Source organism: Anabrus simplex, chromosome 6 (genome assembly GCF_040414725.1).
Source record: "Anabrus simplex isolate iqAnaSimp1 chromosome 6, ASM4041472v1, whole genome shotgun sequence".
Taxonomy (NCBI): Eukaryota; Metazoa; Arthropoda; class Insecta; order Orthoptera; family Tettigoniidae; genus Anabrus; species Anabrus simplex.
In genome coordinates this window covers 141750126-141777535 of record NC_090270.1, presented here as the reverse complement: position 1 = coordinate 141777535, position 27410 = coordinate 141750126, and the positions used below count along the sequence as shown (strand labels likewise).

The window sequence follows — 27410 nt, the reverse complement described above, 5'->3', positions numbered from 1 at the left end:
AAACTTGGCCCTAACTGTTTATGTGAGTCTATGCAAGGCATGGGCCATGTAAGTAACATGAATATTAAAGAAAGTTAGAAAGTTTTGAGGAATTTCACTCGAACTTTGATACGGCAACTTTAGCCATAGACCTTCTTGTTATTATGTGGTTAAGGCCTAGTTTGTCTAATTTACAAAATCATTTTAAAATTACTAATGTAATATCATACCAACTTCAACCTTTTCTTTGCAAACATTTTAAATGAAGTTTTAATTGTAAATGATTATTTAAGCATAACAATTTCTCACATTGTATAATTTCACTCTAATCTTATTTTATATTTCATTTTATCTCATTTTATATTTTATATTTTTTACCATGACAATCAGGATCCTGATTTTCATCTTTGAGTATGAGTGTAAAAAGGCTGATGATGCCCTTTTAAAGGGTGAAACATGTCCCTTGAAATTTTAGTTTAATAGGACGTAAGTCCTAACTTTGTAAATTCTATTGTATTGAATAGGTTGATCCTAATAAATTTTGGTAATATCTTAAATTAGAAATAGCCATACGAAATTATTATTATATCTGCTGAAAGGTATAAAATGGCAGGGAGGGATTCAGTTAGGTGGAAATGTAGTAAGCAGTCTGGCCTATGCCGACGACTTGGTCTTAATGGCAGATTGTGCCGAAAGCCTGCAGTCTAATATCTTGGAACTTGAAAATAAGTGCAATGAGTATGGTATGAAAATTAGCCTCTCGAAGACTAAAATGATGTCAGTAGGTAAGAAATTCAACAGAATTCAACAGATTGAATTGAGTAGTTTTTCGTTAATGTACATGTTGAAGGTACATACTGTTGGTGTATTTCTGTAAACAAATCTCTGAAAACAGGACTATGCACAGCATTCCAGGGGATATTTTCAGCAACTAGGGCTCTACACATATCAGCATAGAAACCATTATGGGTTGTGGAAGGTATACTTTGTGTGAGCAGAGTCTGTCTAATGTTACTTTTCATGGCTGATTTTGCTTTGTGACTGGCACTATCTGCCAGCTTTTCTCTATGCACTGGGTAGCTTCATCTCACAGAGCTGCTGTGGCAGCCGTCAAGAGGTACAAAGTTCTGTATGAATATTACCTAATGGCATCAGATGATCACAATCACAGTTCTGAAGAGCACTCAGTGTATTAAGGTTGCTGCCATTTTATTTGTTCACACGATTTCAGAAACTCAGAAACTCTGAATAGCTGTGATAAAAGGGACTTTGGTTAAGAAGCAGCAGGTCATTATGCATGTTAGGTACTAAAATGGGTTAAAACTGAGCTTGATAGCTGCAGTCGCTTAAGTGTGGCCAGTATCCAGTATTCAGGAGATAGTAGGTTCGAACCCCACTGTCGGCAGCCCTGAAAATGGTTTTCCATGGTTTCCCATTTTCACACCAGGCAAATGTTGGGACTGTACCTTAATTAAGGCCACAGCCGCTTCCTTCCCACTCCTAGCCCTTCCCTGTCCCATCGTCACCATAAGACCTATCTGTGTCGGTGCAACGTAAAGCAACTAGCAAAAAAAAACGGTTAAAAGAATGTTATGTAAATTTATATCAGTTGTATAGTATTATTTGAAGTGATTCTACTGTATATGAGTTGATTATGTGTGTAAGTACAAAGGGTAGAATTTTGTAAATAATGTAAATTTAATAAGGATGAACTGTGTGTTAAATAGAAAAATAGTTATTGTAAATTGTATAGTACAGTACTGTATTTCTAAAATTTAGTGCTCGATAATAATGTATTCTTATGTAACATTTGCCACCGAAGTAGACACCTCATATGCAAATAAAATGATTTTGATCTCATTTCATTTCATAAGCAATAATGGTAACTGTGTGAAAGACAATTTGAATAAAGTGACATTGGCTATATCATCATTGCCAATAACTAGCGCTGACTGTGAAAGGGGATTTAACACTTTGAATGTCATCATGACACCATCCAAAAACCATCTTGTGTTTGAAAATGTGCCTTTTTTGATGTTCATCAACTTATTTGAGCCATAAATTCTGTGGGATCCAACATCTTATGTACAAGAAAGGTGGCTGAAACATGGGATGGCTGATAACACAAGAATCAGACAGCACCAGCTTCAAGAAAATGTAAGATACAAGAATCTGTAAGCTCTTTTGACTGTGAGTGTTTGTATTTTATTGCCTTTGTAAATAATTTTTCATATAAAGTATTATTATAACAAATACCATGCAGCTTTTATGCTATTTTATGTTATTTTATGTAGAACTATATTACAGGTCAGTTAAGTTGGTATTGAATTTGTATGTGAATTAAAAAAATACCTTCATTAATGTTTTGCTATTAGTGTATTATTTTTATTATTATTTACCAGACAATCTAGAAAATTAGTAAGATGTATAATAACTAATTGACAGTGCTAGTGGCAAATATGACTTAATATGAAAATCAGCTGCAACTGACAGAGCTATTTTAAATAACTGATCAACACTTGAGTTACAATAACGCAGCAGAATAATTCTAATGTTTTGCTATAGCTCTGCTGTACAGATTTCTCACCCTTCTGATGTTGCATTTTCTTAATATATACAGTAGCATATTGAGACTTTTAAATACTAACAACTAAATTTAATTTTCATGTTTTAATTGGAGCCTCCATGGCTCAGGTGGCAGCGTGCCAGCCTCTCACCGCTGGGTTCTGTGGTTCAAATCCCGGTCACTCCATGTGAGATTTGTGCTGGACAAAGCGGAGGTGGGACAGGTTTTTCTCCGGGTACTCCGGTTTTCCCTGTCATCTTTCGTTCTAGCAAGACTCTCTAATACCATTTCATTTCATCTGTCAATCATTAATCATTGCCCCAGAGGAGTGTGACAGGCTTCGGCAGCCAGCACAGTTCCTATCCTCGCCGCTAGATGGGGCTTCATTCATTCCATTCCTGACCCGGTCGAATGACTGGAAACAGGCTGTGGATTTTCATTTTCCTAATTGGTGAATCCATTACACGCTCGTTCTTTGTCATTTCACGAATGAGTCTGAAATCTATTTCTGTTACCACTGCAATCCTGATTTGAAGGTGCTCAAATACGTCAGCCTCGTGTCGGTAGATTTACTGGCACGTAAAAGAACTCCTACAGGACTAAGTTGTGGCACCTCAGTGTCTCTGAAAACCATAAAAGTAGTTTGTAGGATGTAAAACAAATAACATTATTATTTATTATTAACAATATTCACAAACCGAATACATTTTCTGAACGAATCTTACGTAGCGGGGCTGAGTGTCTCAGATGGTTGAGGCACTGGCTTTTTAACCCCAACTTGGCAGGTTTGATCCTGGTTCAGTCTGGTGGCATTTGAAGGTGCTCTAATATGTTAGCTTCATGTCTAGATTTACTGGCACTTAAAAGAAGTCCAATGAGACTGAATTCCAGCATCTCGGTATCTCCAAAAACCATAAAAAGTAGTTAGTGGTGCTTAAAGCCAATAAAATTATTATTATTTCTTTTCCGTTAGGGTCCTCTACAGACGACGTGCAAATTTCAATGCTTCATCATTTGCTGTTCCTTCTTCTTCCTACTCCAATACTCCATCTTCTCACTGTGTCTCTTTTTCCTCTCCTCGGACCATTTTGACCCCATTTTCTTTCCCTTCTCACCTTGGAGTCCTGCCATTTTTAACAGTTTCTTTCTAAGAATCTCTCCCTCTGTTGTTTCTTCTTCTTCTTCTTCTTTTATATTGTTTATTTCCAAATCTGTCTCAACTTTAAGAATCCACGTTGTTATTGACTTTTTGTTCCAAAGATATTTAATTAATAACATTTATTAAACACAATGTGTACGTATGAGTTGTATATTACATAAATTGTTTATCATCTGCAGAAAATGTCAGCGAGTTTGTCCTTGCTATGCAATCGAGTAGATTATAATGTTCATAGCGTTATCCACATAGAGTACAGGAACATCGAGGTGACGCCTGGTGAAATCCTCATTGGATGCAGATTCTGAAATGAAATCCATGCACTGCCATTCTCGTATAGACATGTCGCAGTGGGAAGTTAGGGGCCCTCCATTCATCTGTGCTCATGTCCGGCGTGTGATAGAAGCTTTGGTCTATTGTATTAGCTTTTTCTTCCCTTTCCTTTATATGGGTTTTGTATGCTGGGGTTTGCTGCAGATTGTTCTTTATTGCTACCTCCCCGATGAAGAAGTCTGTGTCTGCTAGTAGATAAACGAGTCTGGTCCTTGTCGTTTGGGATAACCGAAGAGCTCTCTGTAGATAGGTTGATTTCATGGCCTCCAGTCTTCTTAGATTAGCGGGAGTAATGTGGATCCAAATTTTGGTGATTGCATAACAGACTATAGGGGCAATCTTAATGTAGAAGAGTTTTAGAGCTGTGTCAAGTGATAGCTTTTCAATGTTCTTAACGTTAAAGATGGCTCTAGTTGCTGCTGTGCATCTTCCTCCTGTATGTTTCATGAATGCTTTCCCTGTGACTTGAAGGGTTAGTCCTAGGTATTTATAAGAGTTTACCAACTCTATCATGTCGTATCTGCAGTGGAAGTTGTCTAGTTTGGAGATACTGCCTCCACTCCTGAATTTAATGATTTTTTGTTTTGTTGGTGTTCATCACTAATTCATTTTCCTGTGACCACTAACAGAGCTTAGTCAGTCCGACATGCAGGGCAGATCTGCTTTTCAAAAGAAGAACCATATCGTCTGCGTAAAGATCATTGATACTTCATCTGATGCAACTTCTCTGATTACATCATGAGTTAGGATGTTAAATAACATCAGGCTAAGAGGGTCTCCTTGGAGAACCCCATTTGTTTGAAGTATGGGCTTAGATTGACTTACTCTATCGGTGATTGATAGCAGATTGGACGCTAGTATACTCTCGATTAGTTGCAGGAGCGGGTTTCGTTGTCCTAGAATGGCAGCGAGTTTCCTTATTAGGATGTTCCGATTCACACTATCGAAGGCTTTAGTGAAATCCACAAAGACGACGTATAAATATCCTCCTATTTTACTGGTGGCATCCCATATGTTTGCAAGTATTTTCTCAATGGCCTGGAGTGTGGATTTGCCGGGTATAAAACCGAACTGTGCCTTTGGCATATGTGCTATGGCTAATGGTAGGATATTTGAAGATCTGTTTGATTAACCTGTTGTCATCCATTCTGTATAAATGTCCAAAAAATATCAATTGCCTCCTCCGCATTGTATCTGTAATATTTTCTATGCTCCGGTATATTTCATCATTACTTCTTGAATTCCAGAGTTCTGTAGTTCTTAGTGGACCAAGTGTTTTCCGTATAATTCTTCTTTTGAGTACTTCTAATTTATTCAGCTTGTAATTCAGTACTAGACATTCACTTGAGTATAGGCATTCTGGTTTGACTACTGTGCTGTAGTGTTGTATTTTGAGGTTTTTAGATAAACACCTTTTGTTGTAGATATTCCTAGTTACACCGTATACTGTTTCAGTCTTGTGTATCATTTCTTATACAGTGGATTTTTCAAAACATTTTCTTGAATTGTTTCTCCCAAATATCTGAATTTCTTTATCTTCCTTATTTGACCAATTTCTGTTATTAGGAATTCTGGAGCAATTTTTATATTTGTCATAAATTTGGTTTTTTTTTTTTTTCTACAGAAATTCATAAACCTGATCGGTTGGCTATCTCTTCCAAGCGATTGACTTGTATTGCTGCATTTGTCAGGTTTTCTGAAAGTATGACAAAATCACCTGCAAATGCTAGACAGTTTATTTCAACACTTCTGTTCTTTCTACCCAGTGTTGTTGGTGATAGCTTGCGTTTTTTCAGTTTTCCATTCCAAACTCTTAAAATTTTCTCGAGGATGCAGTTGAAGAGAAGTGGAGATAAAACATCACCTTTTCTTACATCTGCATTTATTCTGAATGGTTTAGATATTTCACCCAAAACATTTACTTTTGATAAGGTGTCTGTGAGGGTATCACGGATTAGGTTTGTTAATTTGGTTTTCAATCCGAATTCTCAGATTATTTTATCTAGAGTTTTATTATTATTATTATTATTATTCACAGAGTTTCAATAATATTCTTGCTTCACAAATACATTTCCTGAATAACTGTCCTATTACTGTATATTTTTCATTTCATGATATGAAATGCGAAAAGCTCTACCATTTGCTTCACGTTGCACCGACACAGATAGGTCTTACGACGACGATGGGATAGGAAAGGACTAGGATTGAGAAGGAAGTGACAGCCCCAGCATTTGCCTGGTGTGAAAATGGGAAACCACGGAAAACCATCATCAGGGCTGCCGACAGTGGTGTTTGAATCCACTACCTCCCGAATGCAAGCTGATAACTACATGACCCACACCATGCAGCAATTTTCTCGGTTTAACAGTCTCCATTGAGAAATGTAGTTCTCTGAAGGAATGCTCGCTCTTTAATATTTCTTGATATAAAATCATCTGCCACTTTCTTCAGATTTAATGCCTTAACAGCCTCGTTATATATACGCAGAAGGCTCAATGAATTTAATCTCTTCTGTCCTGTAGCTGTATGCAAATTCTGTAAGTCTAAAGTCTTTTAAGGCCTGATAAAGATCCCTCAGCTGTTGACGTTGTCATGAAAATTATCGTCACTTTTTTAAAAAGAAATCTTAAGATGAACTACTTTCTTGAAGTGATTAACAATGTCCTCTCAGTTCTTTATTATTTTTCCTTTGTTCAGCAGCGACTCATGAAACATTCCTGTGTGAAGTAAAGAATGATCAGAGTCTACATTATCTTTGTAGAATTGTAAAAATGTTGTCTTAGTTTGCATCACTCCCAAGCAGAAAATGCTCGACTTCAAGCAAGAATCTGTAAGAGGATGTGTCAAAGCGGGATGCAAAACAGTTAACAATGTTATCTATGATTGCAGAGAACCTTTGTTTAACTGAATCAAACTGCTCAGCATAATTATCTTCAGAATCATCATACTGTTCGGGAATCTTTTTCATTCTAGGTGGAGTGGGTGAATGAATTTTTGCAACTTTAATATCCGTTAACAGATCTTGACATGCACCTTTCTTTGTACACTTCAAAATAAATTCTCGATTGATCGTGCAACATAGTTCGAGGTTGTGAGACCTAACAGAAAGTTACTACCATTCGTAAATAAAGGGTCTGAATATGCCTCTCTCTAATACCTCCACTTCCGGCTGCGCTGTGGTAACTGTCACTTAGAAATTTATTTCCTATAATTCGCAATTCTGCACCTCTTTTGACTGCACATGGATAACATGTTAATTACACTGATTACTTCTGTGAAAACTCTGGGGAGTGCAGGTACAGGTATGTACTTGTTGTAGCTAGGCCTACCAGTCAACTTGGGTCACTCGTCATGCACCAAAAATAAAATATAATGTTCCGAAGCGCTTGCGATTAGTTGAAAACAGTCATTGTTGCAATAGAATGGCTGAGAGCGTAGACGGTAAATTGTAAATTTATTTTGGAGAATGTTCTCATCGCTCAACCAACACACTCTCCTCCCAACAGCGAAAGCTCACTGGACTCTCTGGGTACAACCCCAACGGCATAGCTGAACCAATCCCGCAGGAGACTACAGTGTAAGGAGAACATCTAGGAAGAGAATTTTTTTGGGGGGTGGAGTGGAGGGGATGGCACTCTGTCTCAAGTCGACGCCACTGAGGCCAGCATTCTTCCGTCTGAACCAGTCAGTCCGGTATAGTGTTATAACAATATTTGATCATACCATATAATTTTTTATCCTTCATTCTGGAAGTCTTTGGCTGAAATGCCCAGTCTGAAAGATACTGGTATTTCATCACCCCTATGGCCAAATCTACTGCTGGGTACATGCTAGTATTAGGAGCAAAAGATCTCTATAGGTTGATGCCCCAAACAAATAGCATTAAAAAAAATGCTAGTATTGGAGATTACCTACTGTATGTACAATAATACATTACTTGTGCACACCACTGAACTGCCTGAAATTGAAGTAACCCGAGTGAAACCATGAAAAACCACATAAGTGGTGATCTAGAACGAGATTTGAACCCACTCTTCAGATGTGTTTAGGATTTAAATCCTCCATGGATTCTGTGGTCTTCATAGCAGAAATCTTTTCCGTTAGCAAAAGAAATATACGGTATCCTCTTTGATTCCATGACCACGCTGTTAGCTTCGGAACCACCTGAATTAAGCCTGTTAATTACCACAACTTAAGACAACAAGGTTTTTTCTTCCCACTGATAACATGTTACCTTATGATCTATCCACCTCAAGCTTGGCTATTCTCTTGTATATCACTACTCAACAACTGGGATACCTTCTCCAATTATATACTTTACGGTCAGATGCACCTCATCATTTTAACTTTTTATAATCTTAACATTGACATTATAGGTGCTGTTATGCGTTTTATATGGTCATAAGCACCATACTCTCATCAATTTAACGTTACATTTAAAATTTGTCTTAGCAGGTGCAGTCAAGTGTTTTATAAGATACATCTTATGTTCTATACACCTCAAGTTGGACTATTTTCTCATGTATCAAACCTTAATAACTGGGTTACCTTCTCTGATTTGCTTTCAACATTTTAACTTATTACAATTTAACTTTTAACATTTGTCATGGTATTTGCTGTCATGTGTTTGGTATTTTTACTAGTCATAATTTAACATTTGTCTTGTAGGTGCTATGTGTTTTATATTGTTGTTTGATAAGTTTGCTTTTGCTCAACTGATTCATTGGCTGATGACGACGTGCAATGAGCGTCGAAACTAGTACCAATCTTCTCTAAACGACATGTGATATCTACTCATATCAATAAATATTCATTGTATTGTAAAGGTGGACCCTTAACATTTTCATTTTACTGTACACAAATCTCGGTCATTTTAGACTATTTACTTTTAAGCCCTTTTCAGCTCCTGTCTCAATGAAGGCTGAACGTGGACTTAAAAGGTATCCAGAGCATCACAATTCGTATCAGTGACACACAAACAATGGATTTCGACATTAATATCGGTTATTTTCCATAATTTTTACACGTCAGCCTTTCTCATTCCCCACACCCAGTGGGGGCTGCGATTTTCATTTCCATAGTATTTTTTTCCGATGGTGAGTCGTATGTGTACCAAGTTTCACTGAGAGATATTCTGGAACAAACTCATATATATATCCATGATCTCTGTTATATTTACATTCATTTTCACCCCTACTCAACCTCCATACTTATTGTGACTGAAGTATGTTTTAACCATCCAGAGTGTCACAGTTCAACTCAGTGACCTCATAAACAATGTACATATTCAACATCTATATATTAATTTTTTTTATGAAAACTGAAGTCAGTCAGTCCGGCCATTCTATCCGGTCGATTTCCTTCATTCTTTTTTTTTTTTTTTTTTACTGAAAGGTATTCATGCACAGATTTGTCATCAGGTACTACAAATCACTTAACTTCCGCCTTCCTCAAATTATTTGACTTTTTCAATTTTTTGTCTCTTTGAAACAATCATATATTGGGTTCTAATTGAGATACAGAGTTTATTTTGGCCTTAGAACACTCAGTGGATTACGCTCTTTCATTTCAGCTCTTAACTATTCAAACTGGTTGATTCTGAGGAAAGTTATGAGTGCACATTTAATTTGACATCTCATTTCTTCAACATTTTTTCTCATTGAAGCAATCATATCTTTCGTTCTAATTGAGGTACACAGTTCGCTTTGGTCTAAAAGCACTCAGTGGATCAAGCGCTTTCTTTTGAGGTAATAAGTACTTAAATTGGTAGAATCTGAGAAAAGTTATGACTACATTTGTCTCCATGACGAAAATCTTTGAAGGACTTTTTAACAGTTCAGTGCATAGTGTTGTTCCAAGGAACGTTTAATTCAATTTCTTTGTGTGATGTATTTTCAAGTGTTTTGTTGACATTATATTACATTCTATTATCGCAGCAGATCATGAGCTAGATTTAAGTAACTCAAAATTTTGCAAATACATCCGTGAGGATAGTAATGAACAACACCATACTTTGTACATTGCGGGCAGAGCCAGCGGGAAACTGCTAGTTAATATGAGTCATTTTCGCTTATTTTTATATTTTACTATCTCCCCTAGGAATGCTAGGGGTGTTTTACCCCAACAGTATTTTTTTCAGTTTTTTACAAAGGTTATCGCCCAGGTATGATTCATCCGCTTGCAGCGCGCATTCGTCAGTCTGGCAGTCTCTTTAGTGTTTGTTAGTTTCTTAGTGTGCAGTCAAATACTAAATAATTTTAATTGTATAATCACACCTTACTTCTATATAATTATAATACATGTGTAATACAGTATTTATCCCACCGGGCGAGTTGGCCGTGCGGTTAGGAGCGCGCAGCTGTGAGCTTGCATCCCGGAGATATGGGTTCGAATCCCACTGTCGGCAACCCAGAAGATGGTTTTCCGTGGTTTCCCATTTTCACACCAAGCAATGCTGGGGCTGTACCTTAATTAAGGCCACGGCCACTTCCTTCCCATTCCTAGGCTTTTCCTGCCCCATCGTCACCATAATTTGTGTCGGTGCGACCTAAAGCGAATAGCACAAAAAGAAAAAAAGTTCGTATGGTGAAAGTTTCATTGTATGGTATTGAATCAAAATCTCAAAAATCTATTATTACCGCACTTAAGTTGGTAAATTGTCAGCCTTTACCTCTCTGTCGAAATTCGCTCAGATAGCTTTTCTTTTTCAGTTTTGATGTATATCCGCTATATCCCACAAAACCCAGGTAGCCTACTGTTTGCTGTCTGTATATTTTTTTCAATCAATCAATCTATCACTACTGATCTGCATTTAGGGCAGTCGCCCAGGTGGCAGATTCCCAATCTGTTGCCCCAGCACTTTTAATTCCCAATTGCCGCTACTGAGATGGGGTAGGAAAGGGCTAGGAGTGGGATGGAAGCGACCGTCGCCTAAATTAAAGTAGACGTACAATCCCAGCATTTGCCTAGTGTCAACTGGGAAACCACGGAAAACTATCTTCAGGGCTGTCAACATTGGGATTCGAACCCACTATCTCCCGAATGCACCCTCACAGCTGTAGTAGAAACTTCTTTTCAGGATTACCGTGATTAAGAAGTCCAGAATTCACATCCACTTATTTTTAGATGGAGGCCACACCTTGTAATAGCTTATACATTGGTATAAACTGGCGATAAGCGTATATCAACCAAACATTCCAGGAGAGGAAGATACTGCACATACTTTCGAAAGTTCCGAGGCCCACAACCATAGGCTTCTGTGTAGTAGATATTTCCTTTTATAATTTATAAGGTCTATTGCATTTTCAGCACACTATTGTACCGTTGCAGTCTACCAAATATATGATACGTTATCTAACCAGAAGAAGAAACATAGTGATACTATTCTTCTTGGTTTTCAGGACTGGAGTAATCGAGATACCAGAAAATCACAGCCTTCAAGTTGACACCTCCTTTGATTTGCAAATGGCACGAGCGCAGTTCAACGCTCATTTGTTGTTATGAGTTGTCAAACATGGCAACCGACCTCTCGTTCGGTAAGTGTAGGATCTGCTATTTTCAGTGATTATCTACTAATATTATGTTATGATATGTGAAGTAGTCCCATATAATTGTCGATAAAGAAGTATTTTATCATACATTGAATAATTAATTTGTTCTTTCTGGAGTTTGTAATATTGTGTGTTAGTAATTGTTTTAAACACAAGAAGGGCAAAACATGGTCTTAATTGAAAACGTGATTTTGTGTATTACGTCAGAGGTTTTAATATGTCTTTAATCTTGTTTTTCCCAGGGTCAGTTCCGCCGTTGTACCGAGAAGTGTATGATATTTGCTCACCAACCTCTGACAGTGTCGACAAAGAAGTGTTTACGAAATTACTTGTGAAATCTGAATTGCCTTCTCAAACTCTCAGCTCGGTAAGTTCAAAGTAGAAGTATTACATTTTATCGTAGTAAAATAATAGTGATTGGGCCACTTCTTAGTTTCATGTTAATACTGCTTTAATTTCTTCTTAATTATTACTTCAGTGGTAAAGTAGGAATGCATGTCGGTAGAGATTTATCATGGTTTGTTTCATCACTCCCACTAAGGTCCCTTTAAAACACTCCTACCGAGCTCGATAGCTGCAGTCGCTTAAGTGCGGCCAGTATCCAGTATTCGGGAGATAGTGGGTTCGAACCCCACTGTCAGCAGCCCTGAAGATGGTTTTCCATGGTTTCTCATTTTCACACCAAGCAAATACTGGGGCTGTACCTTAATTAAGGCCACAGACGCTTCCTTCCCATCCATAGCCCTTTCCTGTCCCATCGTCGCCATAAGACCTGTCTGTGTCGATGCATTGTAAAGCACTTTGCAAAAAAAATTTAAAACACTCCTTATGAGTCTGAGTCATTGTTTTAGGTACTTAAGAGGCATGAATAAATGACCATGAAAGTTCCATATATTCACATTTCTGGGTTAACATGGCAATAATGACCCTTCAAAATAACACTGGTAGTTAACTAAAGTTACGCATACTAGTGTAGACTGTCAGTGAGTGAAAGATACTCTTTCAAGACAGATTTTTCGTTCGTGGTAGACATGACTGTTGTTCGAAGGGGGAAGTACAAGTGGATAATCATTGTTTATTTTTCATTCATCTAATACAATCTGTCATTATTTCATGATTAGGTTACTGTACTGCATTTAAAGCATTACAGTTAGGACATGGGGTATCAGAGAATAGCGATGGAGACTTGGCACAGGGTAATGCTCCTACATTGTTAGTCGAGGAGAGTGTCTGTAGTAGTGTCGTTTGGTGCTACCAGCTGTTGAAGGAAATGTATTGGGCAGTTTTTATTTATAGGTTTGTGCACACCCTGGCTAATGACGAAAAATCCATTCGTGTAATGCATCAAGGGTGTTGAGCAGAAAGCCTCTCGAAGGGAGTAAACTTGCCCCATAGGGGGGGGTTTCATTTTCATGTCAGCCATTGGGCTACATTGCAACACATTTGAGGTTAGAACTGATTTGTTAGGATGAATTAGCTAGGCAAAGTTGACTATTACATCTAACTGCACAGTGAGTGTTCAGCAGAGGGTCGGGAGTAATGGTGTAAGATTTATCTGTGTTTGGTTATAAAAGTAAGATTCTTCCGGGGGTGGAATGGTTAGCATTGAGTTGCTCCCAGAATTCAACACAGTCAGACGTAATAGCAGACTTCGCCTCGCTAATTGATCCTGTGTGTGTGTGTAGGGTATTCAGCCCAAAGGCTGGTTTAAACATCATAGCTCTGCCAACAGCTATAATGATAGCCTAGGCATCACTGACGAGGCATACTAGGGAAATGAGTAAGGTAGTTTCCTGCTGATTTCTCCACCAAGCCAGAAGTTGCTTTTACATATCAGTCTGCCAAGCCCACTGAAATGCATGCACCAACTGACCCTATGAGCAATATTTTCACACCATTCATAACAGAGTCTGGCTGCATAAGGAATGGTATTGCAAGCATCGCTCATACCTTAGTCACTTTCATATTGTCAAAGCCAAGAATGAGACTGAGACAGATCAATGAAAGTAACAAATTTATTCTAGCCCGTACCAGAAGACATAGCGCACTGTAAAGACTACATCTAACCAGCAAAGGCATAATAACAAATTAAATGTGTCTCAATATGGGCCATTGGGTGACACAAAAAAGTCATCTGAAGGGGGCAGCAATTTGCAAGCATTTAAGACGACAAGAAAACCAAGAGTAGTTTTGGAAAACTTTTTCCAGAACTTTGTCACTGTGGAAGGAAACAATTTTAAATGGATGGAGAGTGGCTTATTTTGTGTTGTTAACCAATCCTGAAAACTTTTTATAGCTAGTATGCAGGCCTACTTTATTTTTTCTGAGAGGGTTAATTTCTACAGAACGTAGGGGAATTATGCATCTTCGTAACAGTTTAAAAAACCAGGCGAGTTGGCCGTGCGGTTAGAGGCGCACGGCTGTGGGCTTGCATCCGGGAGATAGTAGGTTCGAGCCCCACTGTTGGCAGCCCTGAATATGGTTTTCCGTGGTTTCCCATTTTCACACTAGGCAAATGCTGGAGCTGTACATTAATTAAGGCCACGGCCGCTTCCTTCCAACTCCTAGCCATTTCCTCTTCCATCATCGCCATAAGACCTATCTGTGTCGGTGCGACGTAAAACCAATAGAGAGAAAAAAAAAGTCTTAGGGAATGTTTGTTTCCAAACAATGTTTGCAATATCTGCTCCTACACCTGACATTTGGACACCAGGACATGCAAATAGCACCAAATTTCATCTCTAAAGCGGAGCTCAAACCTATTGACATTTTGCAGGCACCAATTGCATGTGGGTGCAAGCGCAACATTGTCATGTTACAGAATCTGTGTATGCTACAGCGTAGAGCTGCATTGTGTCATGCAGACAGCCTGTCTTGCCACTTGTAAAACTAAGAAGAAATACCGTGAGCGCATGGATAAATATTTCACTTTTGGGACTTCAAGTGCAGTGACATGGATGGAAACCATTTTTATGAAAATCCACAGCCTGTTTACAGTCATTTAACCGGGTCAGGAATGGAATGAATGAATGAAGCCCCGATCTAGCGGCGAGGATAGGAATTGTCCCAGCTACTGATGCCTGTCACATTCCTCTACAGCAATGATTAATGACTGACGACAAATGAAATGATGTTGGAGAGTGTTGCTGGAATGAACGATGACAGGGAAAACCGGAATGCCTGGAGAAAACCTGTCCTGCCTCCGCTTTGTCCAGTACAAATCTCACACGGAGTGACTGGTATTTGAACCATGGAACTCAACCGTGAGAGGCTGTCTGAGTCACGGAGGCTCTTTTATGAAAATATAGAAACAAAGTAATATTTTTACACTGAGTACTTCGCATTTTATAGTTTGTTGAAGAAAATAGCAGTAATCATTTTCCAGCATTATGCACAGGTTATTGCTATCTCAAAATTCATACATAGTGGACGGTCCTAAATATAGTCTCTTTCTTTTGTATAAGGAAACAGTAATATCAGAAAACTTGTTTTGATATTTCATCGACAGTTTTATATAGCTGGTGACTAACAACTACTTACTGGTAAAATATATCTATAATAGGCTCTTAATAGAACACACATAAGTTAATACTAATAATAAAAGATGTAAACAACATCCATTTTGTAGTACAATTTCCTATTTCAGGGGCATGGTTAAAGGTGTGTGTTCTTCCTTCTCTTCACGATCACTGTCTTTTTATCATCATCATTAGCTCAATCCCTATCGTTTTGTAAGTTGATCGTAATGGGTTCCAAAACTTGAAGTCAACCTGTTTCCTACACATAATCATCTTCTTGCAATTTCTTGGTGCATTTTATGTAAGAACACCAATTTTCCTTAGTTATGTTATTAATTTGATCATTTACAATCTTTTCAACGTCTGAAAGTCGTATTTTTTTGGTAGCGATTTCTCGTGCTTTTGAGACGAGACAAACAGTTTCTGGGCACCCTGTGTTTTTGCCTTTTCAGCTTGTTTGTATACACGTAATACAATTGACACACTTGTCGAACACGCTCCTTAAAAAAATTCAGCTGTCTGCGGTTTTATTCAAGGGCGTATTTTTGGATGAAACGATAAATTATATACACAGTCTTCTGAACCTTACTACCATATGCACTGGATCTGTCACTTCCACTAGAGTTGTGTAAAACGTGCTGCCATATACCAAGCTGACATTCCCCTTTCATCCATTGTATATGCATTCTGAAACTTATGTTTCTGAGACTTTTCCCATTATTTGGTTGGACATGACCATAGAGTAGTTGTTACTTCATTCTTTGTTTTACTGTGACATTCCCTCTTTTTCTCGTGTACCCTTCATATGTTTTTATTTTTCTGGTAGTTTATAAATTTATTACTCAAAATTAGTTTTGGCAGACTGAAGAATCTAGCAGTTAAAAACCGAGTGAAAACTGAAAAAAAGATAGCTTCAGATATTACAAAGAAAATGGTGCTAATGTATATAAAGTTAATATAATGATAGAATATTAAGTCCATAACACTGCGATATATTGTTCTACCATCTTATTGCACCACCTCTTTCATTCTTGGAAGTTTAATAGCAGCACATTCTTGTCACTTCATTTAAGGTATTAGGACGTCGTGGTCATCAGTTCATATGTGTCTCTTCCTCTGGTTTACATAATAGGGTGACTACAGTTTGCCATGTGGGTATTCCAAATTAGTGTTAAAATATGAAAGGAAATAGTCATGGAGCTATGATTAATTTCGTTGCAATATTTGCCTGGAAATGAAATTTAAAAAACACAGGAAGATATTTCCATCATTTCATTTGTGTTTGTTTCCAACTTTGTTGCTGGACGAATTTCAAAATGGCAATAACCTGTGCATAATCTTTAACAACCTATAAAATGCGAACCACTCAGCATTTAAATATGGTTTTTGTTTCTACATATTAATAAAAATGTCTCTATGTCAGTTGTATTTGAAGTCCCAAAAATGAAACATTTCTCCTAGCACTTGTGGTATTTGATTTTAGTTTTTCAAGCGGGGAGACAGCTTGTCCGTATGAGGCGATGCTGCTACTGGCCAGTGCTGGGCAGGCTGACACGTCTCAAATGTTAAGAGGTTAAGCTCTGCTGTAGTGATTATGTTTTTAAAAAAAATTATCGTCTAGGTCAGTCATCCTGATTAGGTCCCCAGCAATAGCTGCTTGTGTGTCTTTGTGTTCAGGAGTCAACATTTTTGGGACCAAATTTTGAGAAATGTAATAGGCCTACATGTTTAAATTTTTGTGAAGAAGTGTGTCAACACTTCGAAACTTTGCTTATATCTCTTCAATAGTCTTTCATCTGCCACTCCTTACAGCATCATGCACATACTGAATGTTGACTGCTGCACGGATTGCTTTGATACTTGCATGTCCTTTACACAAATGTTTATAAGCCAGGCATAAGCCTAGTTCACCATAAGATTCTTCAAGAATTATTAACACGTTGAGCGCAACAGCAGATTGCAGTGTCAGTTGCAAATGTTCCTGCTTGAAATTGATTATGTACACTCTTGTCCACTTGTATACAGGATTTGACAATATCAGCAGTCATAAGTCACCTTTAGTCATAATTCATGCAATGGGCTCCTGTATTATAAATAATATACAATGAGATACGAGAGAATTACTTTCTTTAGTTTGTACCTTGCTTCATTCATTCATTTAACACTGAATGGCAGTCAGCCACTGGCAGTTCATGGCTGTGAATTTAGGTGAAGAGCTAGTAGGGAGGGAAAAAAAAATTACACTTTATCTGAATAATTTAACTTACCTATTTCAAATTATGCTTTTATTGGTAAAAAGCAAGTATGGCCACTGAAACGGTTCGTTCAGAGTTGGAGAGATACATAACCGCGGGAATTCTTTAAGCCATGACCATTTGAAACTAAGATTGTAACGTTTATCTGAATGTTTCACTTTTGTACCACATAATTGTAGATTCAGTAGGATGTCCACAGTTTTAGACTTCAGTCCGTCAGTTGTCATCGATGTGCATTTAGAGCCATTGGGCCAGGTGGCAGATTGATTCCCTATCAATTATTTATGTAGTCTTTTCTTTAATGATTTCAAGGAACTTGTAAATTTATTGAACATTTTACTTGATAAATAATTCCAATCACTCATTCCTTCTTATCTTCATCCTTCCAATGTGAAAATAGTGTTTCTAATAAAACATACAGGATTCGTATTTAGAAACAACTCATTTCTGAAGAAGGAATCATGCTCCAGTCCATCCTGGAACAAGAAACATATCTTGTCTTCATATACTGTACTGTGCAACTCTCTGCAGTACAAACTGTAGCGGGTGATGTTACAGTGTTCATAGCAACCATCGAGCTAAGCTCCCCCCGCCCCCCAAGGTTGAGCAGTATGAGTGGAAGACTGCTTCACTTCTCCAGTCGCTGTGGCCAAAATCACACTGCACTCACTGCCAGAACAGTAAGAGTCAGGTGCCGTACAGAAATATGTTTCTATCAAAACTAACATACGTGATAAGGAAAATACATTTTAAAAATAATGGGTGGAGTGCCACTTCACCTACTATTTCTCAGTAGCCACCCGTGCGATCAACACATTACCATTCGATACTAGCCTCCAAGACTCCTGAAAGGAATGCAGGAAATTGTCATCGAGAAGTGTTAACAACCCAAAGTGACCTACTGGTGACAGTTCCACTACTACTACAGTTGAACTTTGATGTCTCAAAGTGTTTGTGAAGGCTGAAAATACTTTGAGTTATTGAAAATTCGGGGTACAGAAAAACGTGCATACTACTTCGGCTGCCCCTCCTGCCCCCCTGCTATAATATTAATTGAGTTGTGCCATTACCTCCTAAATTATTGTCACCAATGCTATTGTATTTCCCTACATCTACAATTTTAATATTATTAGGTAGGCCTATCATATTTAAACTTGGTGTTTTAAAACCAGATTTATTGTGCCTTAATAAGGAACATTCCCCATTTTAGGATATTTGAAAAAGTTCATTTTCCTATGCTCGTTCCCTTTTTAACACTCTGTTGAGTGTTGCATAATAGCATAAAGTAGGGTTTTAGGCTGCTGTGGCATGCGGCTAGTTGAACTATCACATTAAAATTTAGAGAATGCTCATTCTTCCATCGGAGATGATTTAGGTTTAGGTTCCTTCTAAAGAAATTTATGAGGGGGTAATCGAGAATTCACCTGAGTGATTTTCTGCTTAACTTAAATTATAGAAGCAATGTTTTCCATCTGGGCTTGAAACATCCTTCAGGATATCGAAAAATTCAAATTATTGATGTTCGAGATACAGAAAATACATAGCATTTAAATATATAAGATTCTGTTGGGAAACTGCAATTCCTTCGTGATGTCAAAAATTCAAGTTATAGAAGTGTGACTGTATTTCTGTTCAGTTAAGAAACCATTTTACTTACTCTACTTGAGTGGTTGAGTTTCAATACGCACAAAGAGAAAAAAGTTAAATTTTTTGTGCAACTTGTAGGAATAGTCTCTTAACTCAAGTTTATCATTCTGTTCCTGTCTTCATTTCCTCATCTCACAAGAGTCACAGGCTGGAGATTGGACTGTATTAGCTACATGCACGATTAGTGTCACTAGCGTAGCCGACAAGTGGTGCAACACTGATGTCCGCCTTACTTTATTTTCATTTGACAATTTTCTTTTTTATTAAATGCACAGTGGAATATTGCTACTGTAATGCCAGAGAATAAAAATATGTTTTTTATCCACAGCAGAAAATTAGAAATTTTTGCTAGTCACTCGACGTGTTAATGTCTCTGAACGAGATTTTTATAACAAAATGCTGAAGTATGACATTTACATGTTGTTCTTTAGCCAGCATTCTCAAATGCAACCAATTAATAACACACAAAGCACAAGACAGTTACTACATAGAAGTCATGAACGTGAAATTTGTACTGAAGTGGCATCATCAATGTTGCCATCATCTAATGAAAAAATATCCCATATGGTATTGTTCATTTTGGTGAAAAAGATTTATTCCAGGAATTTTTGAACATACATGGATGGATGGATGGGACTGTAGCAGAGTCCAGAGTCTGGTATTCCTTTTACTTATGCCTGGCAGCACCTCTTTGTTATCTTCCAACAGGTAAACTCTTGTTGGATGGTAGAAGCCAATTCAGTGCTGCGATGAATGTTAGGCGATGGTGAATTAATGTGAAATGGGAAATTATTCACCCCCTTTGAGCATAAGGTGTTAGACTTTGTTCAGGTGTGTACGTGCGTACATTCAGATGTCACCAATCGTCAAGATGAGTTACCAGTTGTCAGGGTGTCAGTGCCACTTACTGTTTGAGAGTTTTACCCTTCCAATCAAAGTGGAATTAGATTTGTTAGGCCTATGGAGTCTTAAACTTTCACATCCAGTGTGACCCCTTTCCTTTCTTTTTCTGATACGGCCATTCTTATATTTCCCTTTAAAACAATAATCACCACCACCAGTTACGACTCTTACATTTAACCGTGTATAGTGTTTGAGCCTTGTTACGGTATAATTTGAAATGTCCTGGTAATGAACTACAGTATAAACCTTACAAATTAAAGAAAAAAGAGTGCTAACAGTAATTAAATAAAGGGAATGATATGTTATTCCCAGCATATTTTAAGATGGCTTACGTTAAAAAATTAAAGTGTCTTAGGATTGAAACCAACATTAAAAAGAATATGTTTCACCCTACTGTTCCCTTTACTTCCTTTTATCTCTTGTGGCATCTTTTCTCTTATTCTCTCATACCTTACCAGCACTTATTTTAAATAATATTCTTTGAAACTCCAGTAGTTATAAAACCCACATTATGGGCCATCAAATAGATTTGAGCTAGCATATTTTGATATCTGAATCTTCTCTTTTTACCACTATTCCTTCACTGCTGTTGGGAAACAAATGTTTGAAATTTGTTGGTATCATTGTACCAAAATATTTCACCACCAACATGGCATAGCAATTGTAGTTACTAACAGGCATGAAGTAATTGTTTTGCATGAGAATGTTCAGTAGTTACATCTAAAAGATGATTAACCATGACCATAGTTTTTGGTAGATTACTGTCTAACATGTCATTGATGGTAATTCAAAACTTTTGTGGATTGAAAAATGAAAAAACAAAAAAAAAAAACAAAAAAAAAAAAAAAGAACAGAGGGTGGATCATACTGAAAGAAAACCAAGAATTATTGTAGCTCAAAATAAAAAACATCTCGGATGCCATCTGGAAGAGGAGGCCATGTTCTGCAGACACGTTACAGAATGGGCCTGGTAAGATCGACCAACCACGTAGTAAGGTTTTTCTGTGACAGGAAAACTATGGTGCTGGCATCAGGAGGTGAAGAAGGCCCTGAAGGAAATGGGAATACAAGGAATGAAAGTCAACAACAAGGAAGCTTACATTCGAGAATCAAGTAGGCTACATAAAGAATTTCCAGGGAAAAGTTAGATCCTGGACCCAAGCACCGTGGATGGAAGAGAGGAAGAGATTGCAGAGTGAAAGAATGAAGGATTACTGGGCGAGGATCAAAGACCAGTAGCAGCTGAAATCGAATTTCACGTTGTCCACAGTCGGCCAAAACGAAAGAAGATGACAAATTGGTTTTGCTCACTTTATAGCCTACTCCTGTGTTGATCTTTTGCAAAATCCAGTAATTTATAAATAGATAGGAACATTATTTTATTATTATTATTAGGATTATTATCCTGTTATATATATTTTGCTTCAAATTATCATTCCTTTCCATTATTTATATGTCTTAAAAGTCTGTTTTTTTTTTTTTGTTTTTTTTTTTTTAAGGACTGTTTGCATTCTCTGATTTTATGATCTATTACAGCAGTCTTCAGCTAATTCATGATGTAGCACTTTTGCATGCTCTGTGGGTCGTGCTAAAGATGAGGAAGCAGAAAGAGTCATAAGAATTGAGTCATTACTGTTAAAACCAGCGGTAGCTAAAACAGGAATTCAACATAGTGTACTGCTTTATAAATAGTACGTTTGCCTGTTTCTATTGTATAAAATATCCTTAGAAGAATTGTGTGAAGCTGTTAACTCTTACCATCTATCATTTTCACTTTGTAACAAAAATACTTCATTGTATTTGCACAAGACTGCTGTGAATTATTAAGAATATTGTAAAATAAATTGTATCACCATGGTTTGAGATTTTATATGCTGTGCATCTTAAATTATTATTCCAATTACATCCTCCTTTGTTTAATTCAGAGCGCTGGGCTGAGTGGCTCAAATGGTTGAGTTGAGGCACTGGCCTTCTGACCCCAACTTGGCAGGTTCGATCCTGGCTCAGTCCGGTGGTATTTGAAGGTACTCAAATACGCCTGCCTTGTGTCAGTAGATTTACTGTCACGTAAAAAAACTCCTGCGGGACTAAGTTCCAACACCTCGGTGTCTCCAAAAACCATGAAAGTAGTTAGTGGGATGTATAGCAAATGACATTATTTATTTAATTCTGAGTATGTGGAGTAAATCTATAAAGTAGGCCTGTATTAGGTTTGACCACCTATTTATCCCTTTTCAACAAGTTCAGATTGTGGACTCAAATTCTGGTATGAAATTATATCATTTTATTTGACTTAACTCGACCTTAGAAAAGTAGGATTTTTCCCATTTTGAGATATATACACAGATTTACTTGAGTACTCTGTCCATGCAAACCTTTGCTTGTTTCTTCAGCAAAATTGTAGAGTTATGTGACATGATTCAATCACTGGATACATAGCTATTAAAATAAAAATGAGAGGTATTGTTCTGGAAGCTCATCAGAATTACCGTTCATTTGAACCAGAAGTAGATCATAGATTATCTGTTTCTGATTATTAACATATTGTTGATTTTGAATTTATCAAATGTATTTTGAAAGTGGCTCATTTGGTTAAACGGCAGCTTTCTGAGCCCAAGGTGGAATGTTCCACCTTGATCAGTGTGGTGTTATATGAAAAAGCTCAAACATGCTAGCCTAGTGTCGCTAGATTTACCAGCATGTAAAAACTCCTGTTGGCTAAAATTTCCTGCACTTCTGTTTGACTTAAAATCATACCATTATTATTATTATGTCCTGCTCCATGGCTAAATGTTTAGCATGCTGGCGTTTAGTCCAAGGGGTCCAGGGTTCAATTTCCAGCCGGGTCGGGGATTTTAACTTACATTAGTTAATTTCTATGGTTTGGGGCCTGGGTGTTTGTGTTATCTTCAGCATTAGAATTCATCTTGGGTAGTGCCCCATCATCACAGACTTGCCTATACTGCGTCAACTCAAAAGACCTGCACCAGGCCTCTCTGTAGGCCACACACTATTATTATTATTATTATTAATCAATTTATTAATAATAATAATAATAATAATAGTGTAACTGAAGCATGGTGTTGTATGGAAGTGGAATGTGTACAATAACTAACTCAGAAAAAAAAAAGAACAGAGGCTTTTGAAATGTGGTGTTACACAAGAATGCTGAAGGTGAGAGGAGAACAGTTTGGTGAAATTTGACCAGAAGAAGAGAGAGAATGATAGGACACATCTTCGAACACCCAGGACTTGTTCAGTTAGTTTTTGAGAGAAGTGTAGGCAGTGAGAATGGTAGGGGTAGACCTAGACCAAGGCATGAATATGACAAACATATGTAGTGGTAATACGGAAATGGAAAGATTAGCACAGGATTGCAGGGGTGGGGGTATGGAAAGCTGAACCAAACTAGTCTATGGACTGACGATGATAACAACATTGTTGAGAAAAGGCCAGGAAAAAAAAGAAATCATCATTATGACAGTGGGCATTGAAAACAAAACAAACACCCATTGCAAATACAGTAGATGATGAAGGGTAAGAATTCATTCTTAAAGCTGTGCAGAATGGAAGTTATAATAATAATAATAATAATAATAATAATAATAATAATAATAATAATAATAATAATAATAATAATAGGTCTTTGCTACCGCATGCAGGCATTTTGATTTGATGCCGTATAGACTGCCTGTGCATCAATTTTTACTTTCTATTTTACTCTACTAGATGGTAGAGTAAATTGAATCTCTCTGGAGCTCACAGTTCAAAATGTTCCGAGTGAAATGTGCTGCGGGTTAACTATTGAACATCTTTGCTCAATAGTGTTTCTACGCAAAAACATTATCATCAGTGAAGTCGTCCTGTTTGATTTTCAAACCATCATAAATAATGATCTATGTCCTCAAGTTACTCAGTGTAAGTTACATCTTTGGATTTGGCACCATTTAGGCAACAATTCTTGATAATTCTGTATTACGTGTTTTGGAGGTGTTAAGTCACAAAAACACTATTTTGAGAAAATCACATTTGAAAATTTAGGATTATAATTTATAATTCCCATAGCAGATGTGAACATTTTACAGATATCTTGAACAGTTTCTACTATCCTCCATTCATAGTGAGTGGTTAAGTTTTAAGTGACTTAAACGCTTTGCACACCTACCACAGAATTGTTTTCAAAGTGAATGACCTATGAAGTTCCAATTCTCAAATTAACATTCTATGCACTCTGGAAGTTATGGCACAACATTTTTAGGAAGACAGATATCGCTATGGTTCAGTCAGACTGGTAGGCACTGCGTTTACAGTAGTCACATTCCTCAGGCTAGCAATTCAGAGAGCTCCCAACAGTACACTAAATGGCTGTGAAAGAGGAGAAAAGCAAAAGAGTAGTGATGATCATGATTTTTTTTCATGGGTCATTATGACCAGTATGTTCTTCTTCTTATTCTTTGGGAAGTGCCATATCCTCAATGGATGTTGGTGGTTAATCTGGTCCAGGCCTCCCTACTGACAGCTGCTGTAAATAAGCTACCTGCAGATTTTTCCCAACTAGAAAAGCGTTGTTGCCCAGGGTCTCTTCTTTCTTTTACTTTTCCTGAAGTATAAGTTATTGTAGGTGGTATATCTCATTACGCATAATGTGGCGAAGGTAAGCTGTCTTTTTTTTTTTTTTTCCTGTGGTCTTTATTATTTCTAATTGTTTCCTCATGTGCTGCATAACCAGGTGATTCATTACGTGATGCAACTAAGATATTCTGAGTGTACGATTATAACACCAGAGCTCAAAGGCATTTAACTGTTTAATTATTGCGGCCGTGAGTATCCAAGCCTCTGCACCGTAATAGTGTCAGCATTACTGATAAGTAGAGCCCAGATTATATGTAATTACCTATTCTTTTCCCATGTATGTAGCTACAAGAAAAACTAAAATGTTGGCAAATCACACTAAAAGGACCGTTATTCCAGGAGTTTAAAGTTACATATTTTTACATATTTTGATAATAATAATTTCGTGTGGCTATTTCTAGCCGGGTGCAGCCCTTGTAAGGCAGACCCTCCGATGAGGGTGGGCGGCATCTGCCATGTGTAGGTAACTGCGTGTTATTGTGGTGGAGGATAGTGTTATGTGTGGTGTGTGAGTTGCAGGGATGTTGGGGACAGCACAAACACCCAGCCCCCGGGCTATTGGAATTAACCAATTAAGGTTAAAATCCCCGACCCGGCCGGGAATCGAACCCGGGACCCTCTGAATCGAAGGCCAATACGCTGACCATTCAGCCAACGAGTCGGACACATATTTTGATGCATAATAAGTATTTTGATAAACATTACATAGTTTAAATATTTTGAAGAATATAGCGCATTTGAAAGAAAGCGCAACTATTTTTTTAAACTAATTTTACATCGATTCAAGTTTTTAATTAAACACTTGAAAATAGTTTAAAAAGCCTGTACGTCTCTTTACATCTAAAAATAATTTAATAATTTAAAGTGAAGTATTCTGTCAAAGAATCACATCCCTTAGCTATGTTGACAGTGCAAGTCTTAGGTGTCTCGAGCTGTATCTATCAATCTTCCTTGCACAAACTTCGTCACATTGTTCTCCTCTCAGATTTAGTGACTCTTCTTTTGTTATCCCTTCGCCAGTCCTCGGTTTAATGCCATTTGTCAAAAGCGCCTTGTCTCTTTCTTTCTTTCTTTCTTTCTTTCTTTCTTCGGTTATTCCACTCACTTCCATAAAGGGCTACAGTCCACACAAAAGTCTTCAGGAACATTTTTCTAAGAAACATTTTTGTGTTGGATGAGATCAAATTTCTTCTCTCATAATAAGGACCTTCCTTGCTAGAGCAAGTCTACAGTTAAATATTTCTTTACCAGGCTATTTGAAATACGTACCAGTTATTCATGTGAAGTTGAAAGTTCTTTTTGTATACATAAGAACATCCTAACAGACAGAAGGCATTCGATGACTGCAGAAAATGTGGAACACTATTTAGTTATTAATTGTGCCTCCAAATTAAATTTAAACTTTTTTCTGTTTTGTTTCCTCTTCTGTGTACAAGAATACATCAAATAAATCTTAGATATTAAGTTACATATTTCTTAATTTATTACGTATTCAAGTACATATTCATCATTTTTATATTATATACTGATAACAAAACCAGTGTTAATGGTTGATTGTGTTATTAGACTGATGACATGTTCTGGTCATGAGATGAATGACGGCCACCATAGAGGCAAGTAAAATTTCTATAGTAAAATAGATGGAGACCTTACATCAGTACTCGTAAAAGGAGAAATGACAAGAACACATATTGATGGCAGATAATATTATTTGTGCTTAGATATTCATTATTACATGCTAATGAAAGGTGGTTAAGTCTAGAAAACTTACAATGTGTAGTAGTAGTAGTAGTAAGAGGAAGCCTTCAAAACTAGTGAGAAAGGATGAACAAAAAAAAAGGGAAGGAAATAATAGAAGTTAAGGAAACAAAGAATAAGTAATTCATTGATATAAGATGGATAAAATTTCTCATTGAAATGTTCAAAGTATAATGGCCGGTTTCTGGAATGACAGTTATCTGTAGATGCATAGTTATCAGTGACTTAACATGGTGATACGTTTAAAACGAGTTTCCGAAACAACAGTTATCGGCTTTTTTACAGTTATCTCCGCAACGACTGGTAACTGCAGCTAGTGCTGTAGTTACCTCTATGTTAGAACCGATTCCAACAAATAGCGCTATGAGGCGCCACTCCATACTGTTTCGTACAAGGTCTTGTATTAGTTTCGTAAACATTCGAAAGTGATAATGAACTGGTTATAATATATTTACAGTCATTCATTGTATTTAAAACGTGCTTGGGTGTGCTGGACTCGACAATATTTCGTTAGTACATTTACTTCCATGTTATCACTTGGCTTTAGTCACTGATTCCACTTGTATGGTGTCATCTGGCCCAGCTGTTTAGAGGTTACAATCTCCTCGAAGCATGACGCCTCTACTGTAGATATATCTTCCAATACGGGAAATGAATCGTCAAATAAAACAGAACTGGAGTCAAACGGATTTTCATCACGCTCTAATTGATCCTTCAGTGTAGATGTAATGTTAAGATCTCTTTCATCAGGCTTTGAATCATGAGTCCCACCAACAGTTAGTGAAATTATGGAGTATTTACCATTAATATTTACATTTGTACTAAATAATAAATATCATAGGTACCGGTATGCATTTATTATAAACCTGCTGAATAATAAATATAGATTTTTCATTGCTTTTTATAATGCTATTATATTCTTTAACTGGTGACGTGAGGTCTCAGACTCCTAATAAACATAAAACATCTGGACTTCTTTAATTTAAAATCTTGCAGGGAGCTGTAGTTTATGTTAACTTCTTATCTGTTTCAACACACTTCACACCCTGAGTTAGGGTTAGCTCGCTACGTTCGATTGAAATTCTCAAGTTGACTTCACGTCAGCAGTTACGT

General features: G+C 37.2%; 1 protein-coding gene across 1 annotated transcript in view; it reads left to right on the top strand.

The window, feature by feature from the left end:
- The window catches only part of Csas (CMP-sialic acid synthase), a 217101-nt gene that overhangs the window by 83107 nt on the left and 106584 nt on the right, over positions 1-27410 (top strand). The window contains exon 5 of the mRNA XM_067149118.2: positions 11827-11951. Within this exon, the coding sequence (XP_067005219.2) occupies positions 11827-11951 (125 nt within the window). The remainder of the gene's footprint in view (positions 1-11826; positions 11952-27410) is intronic.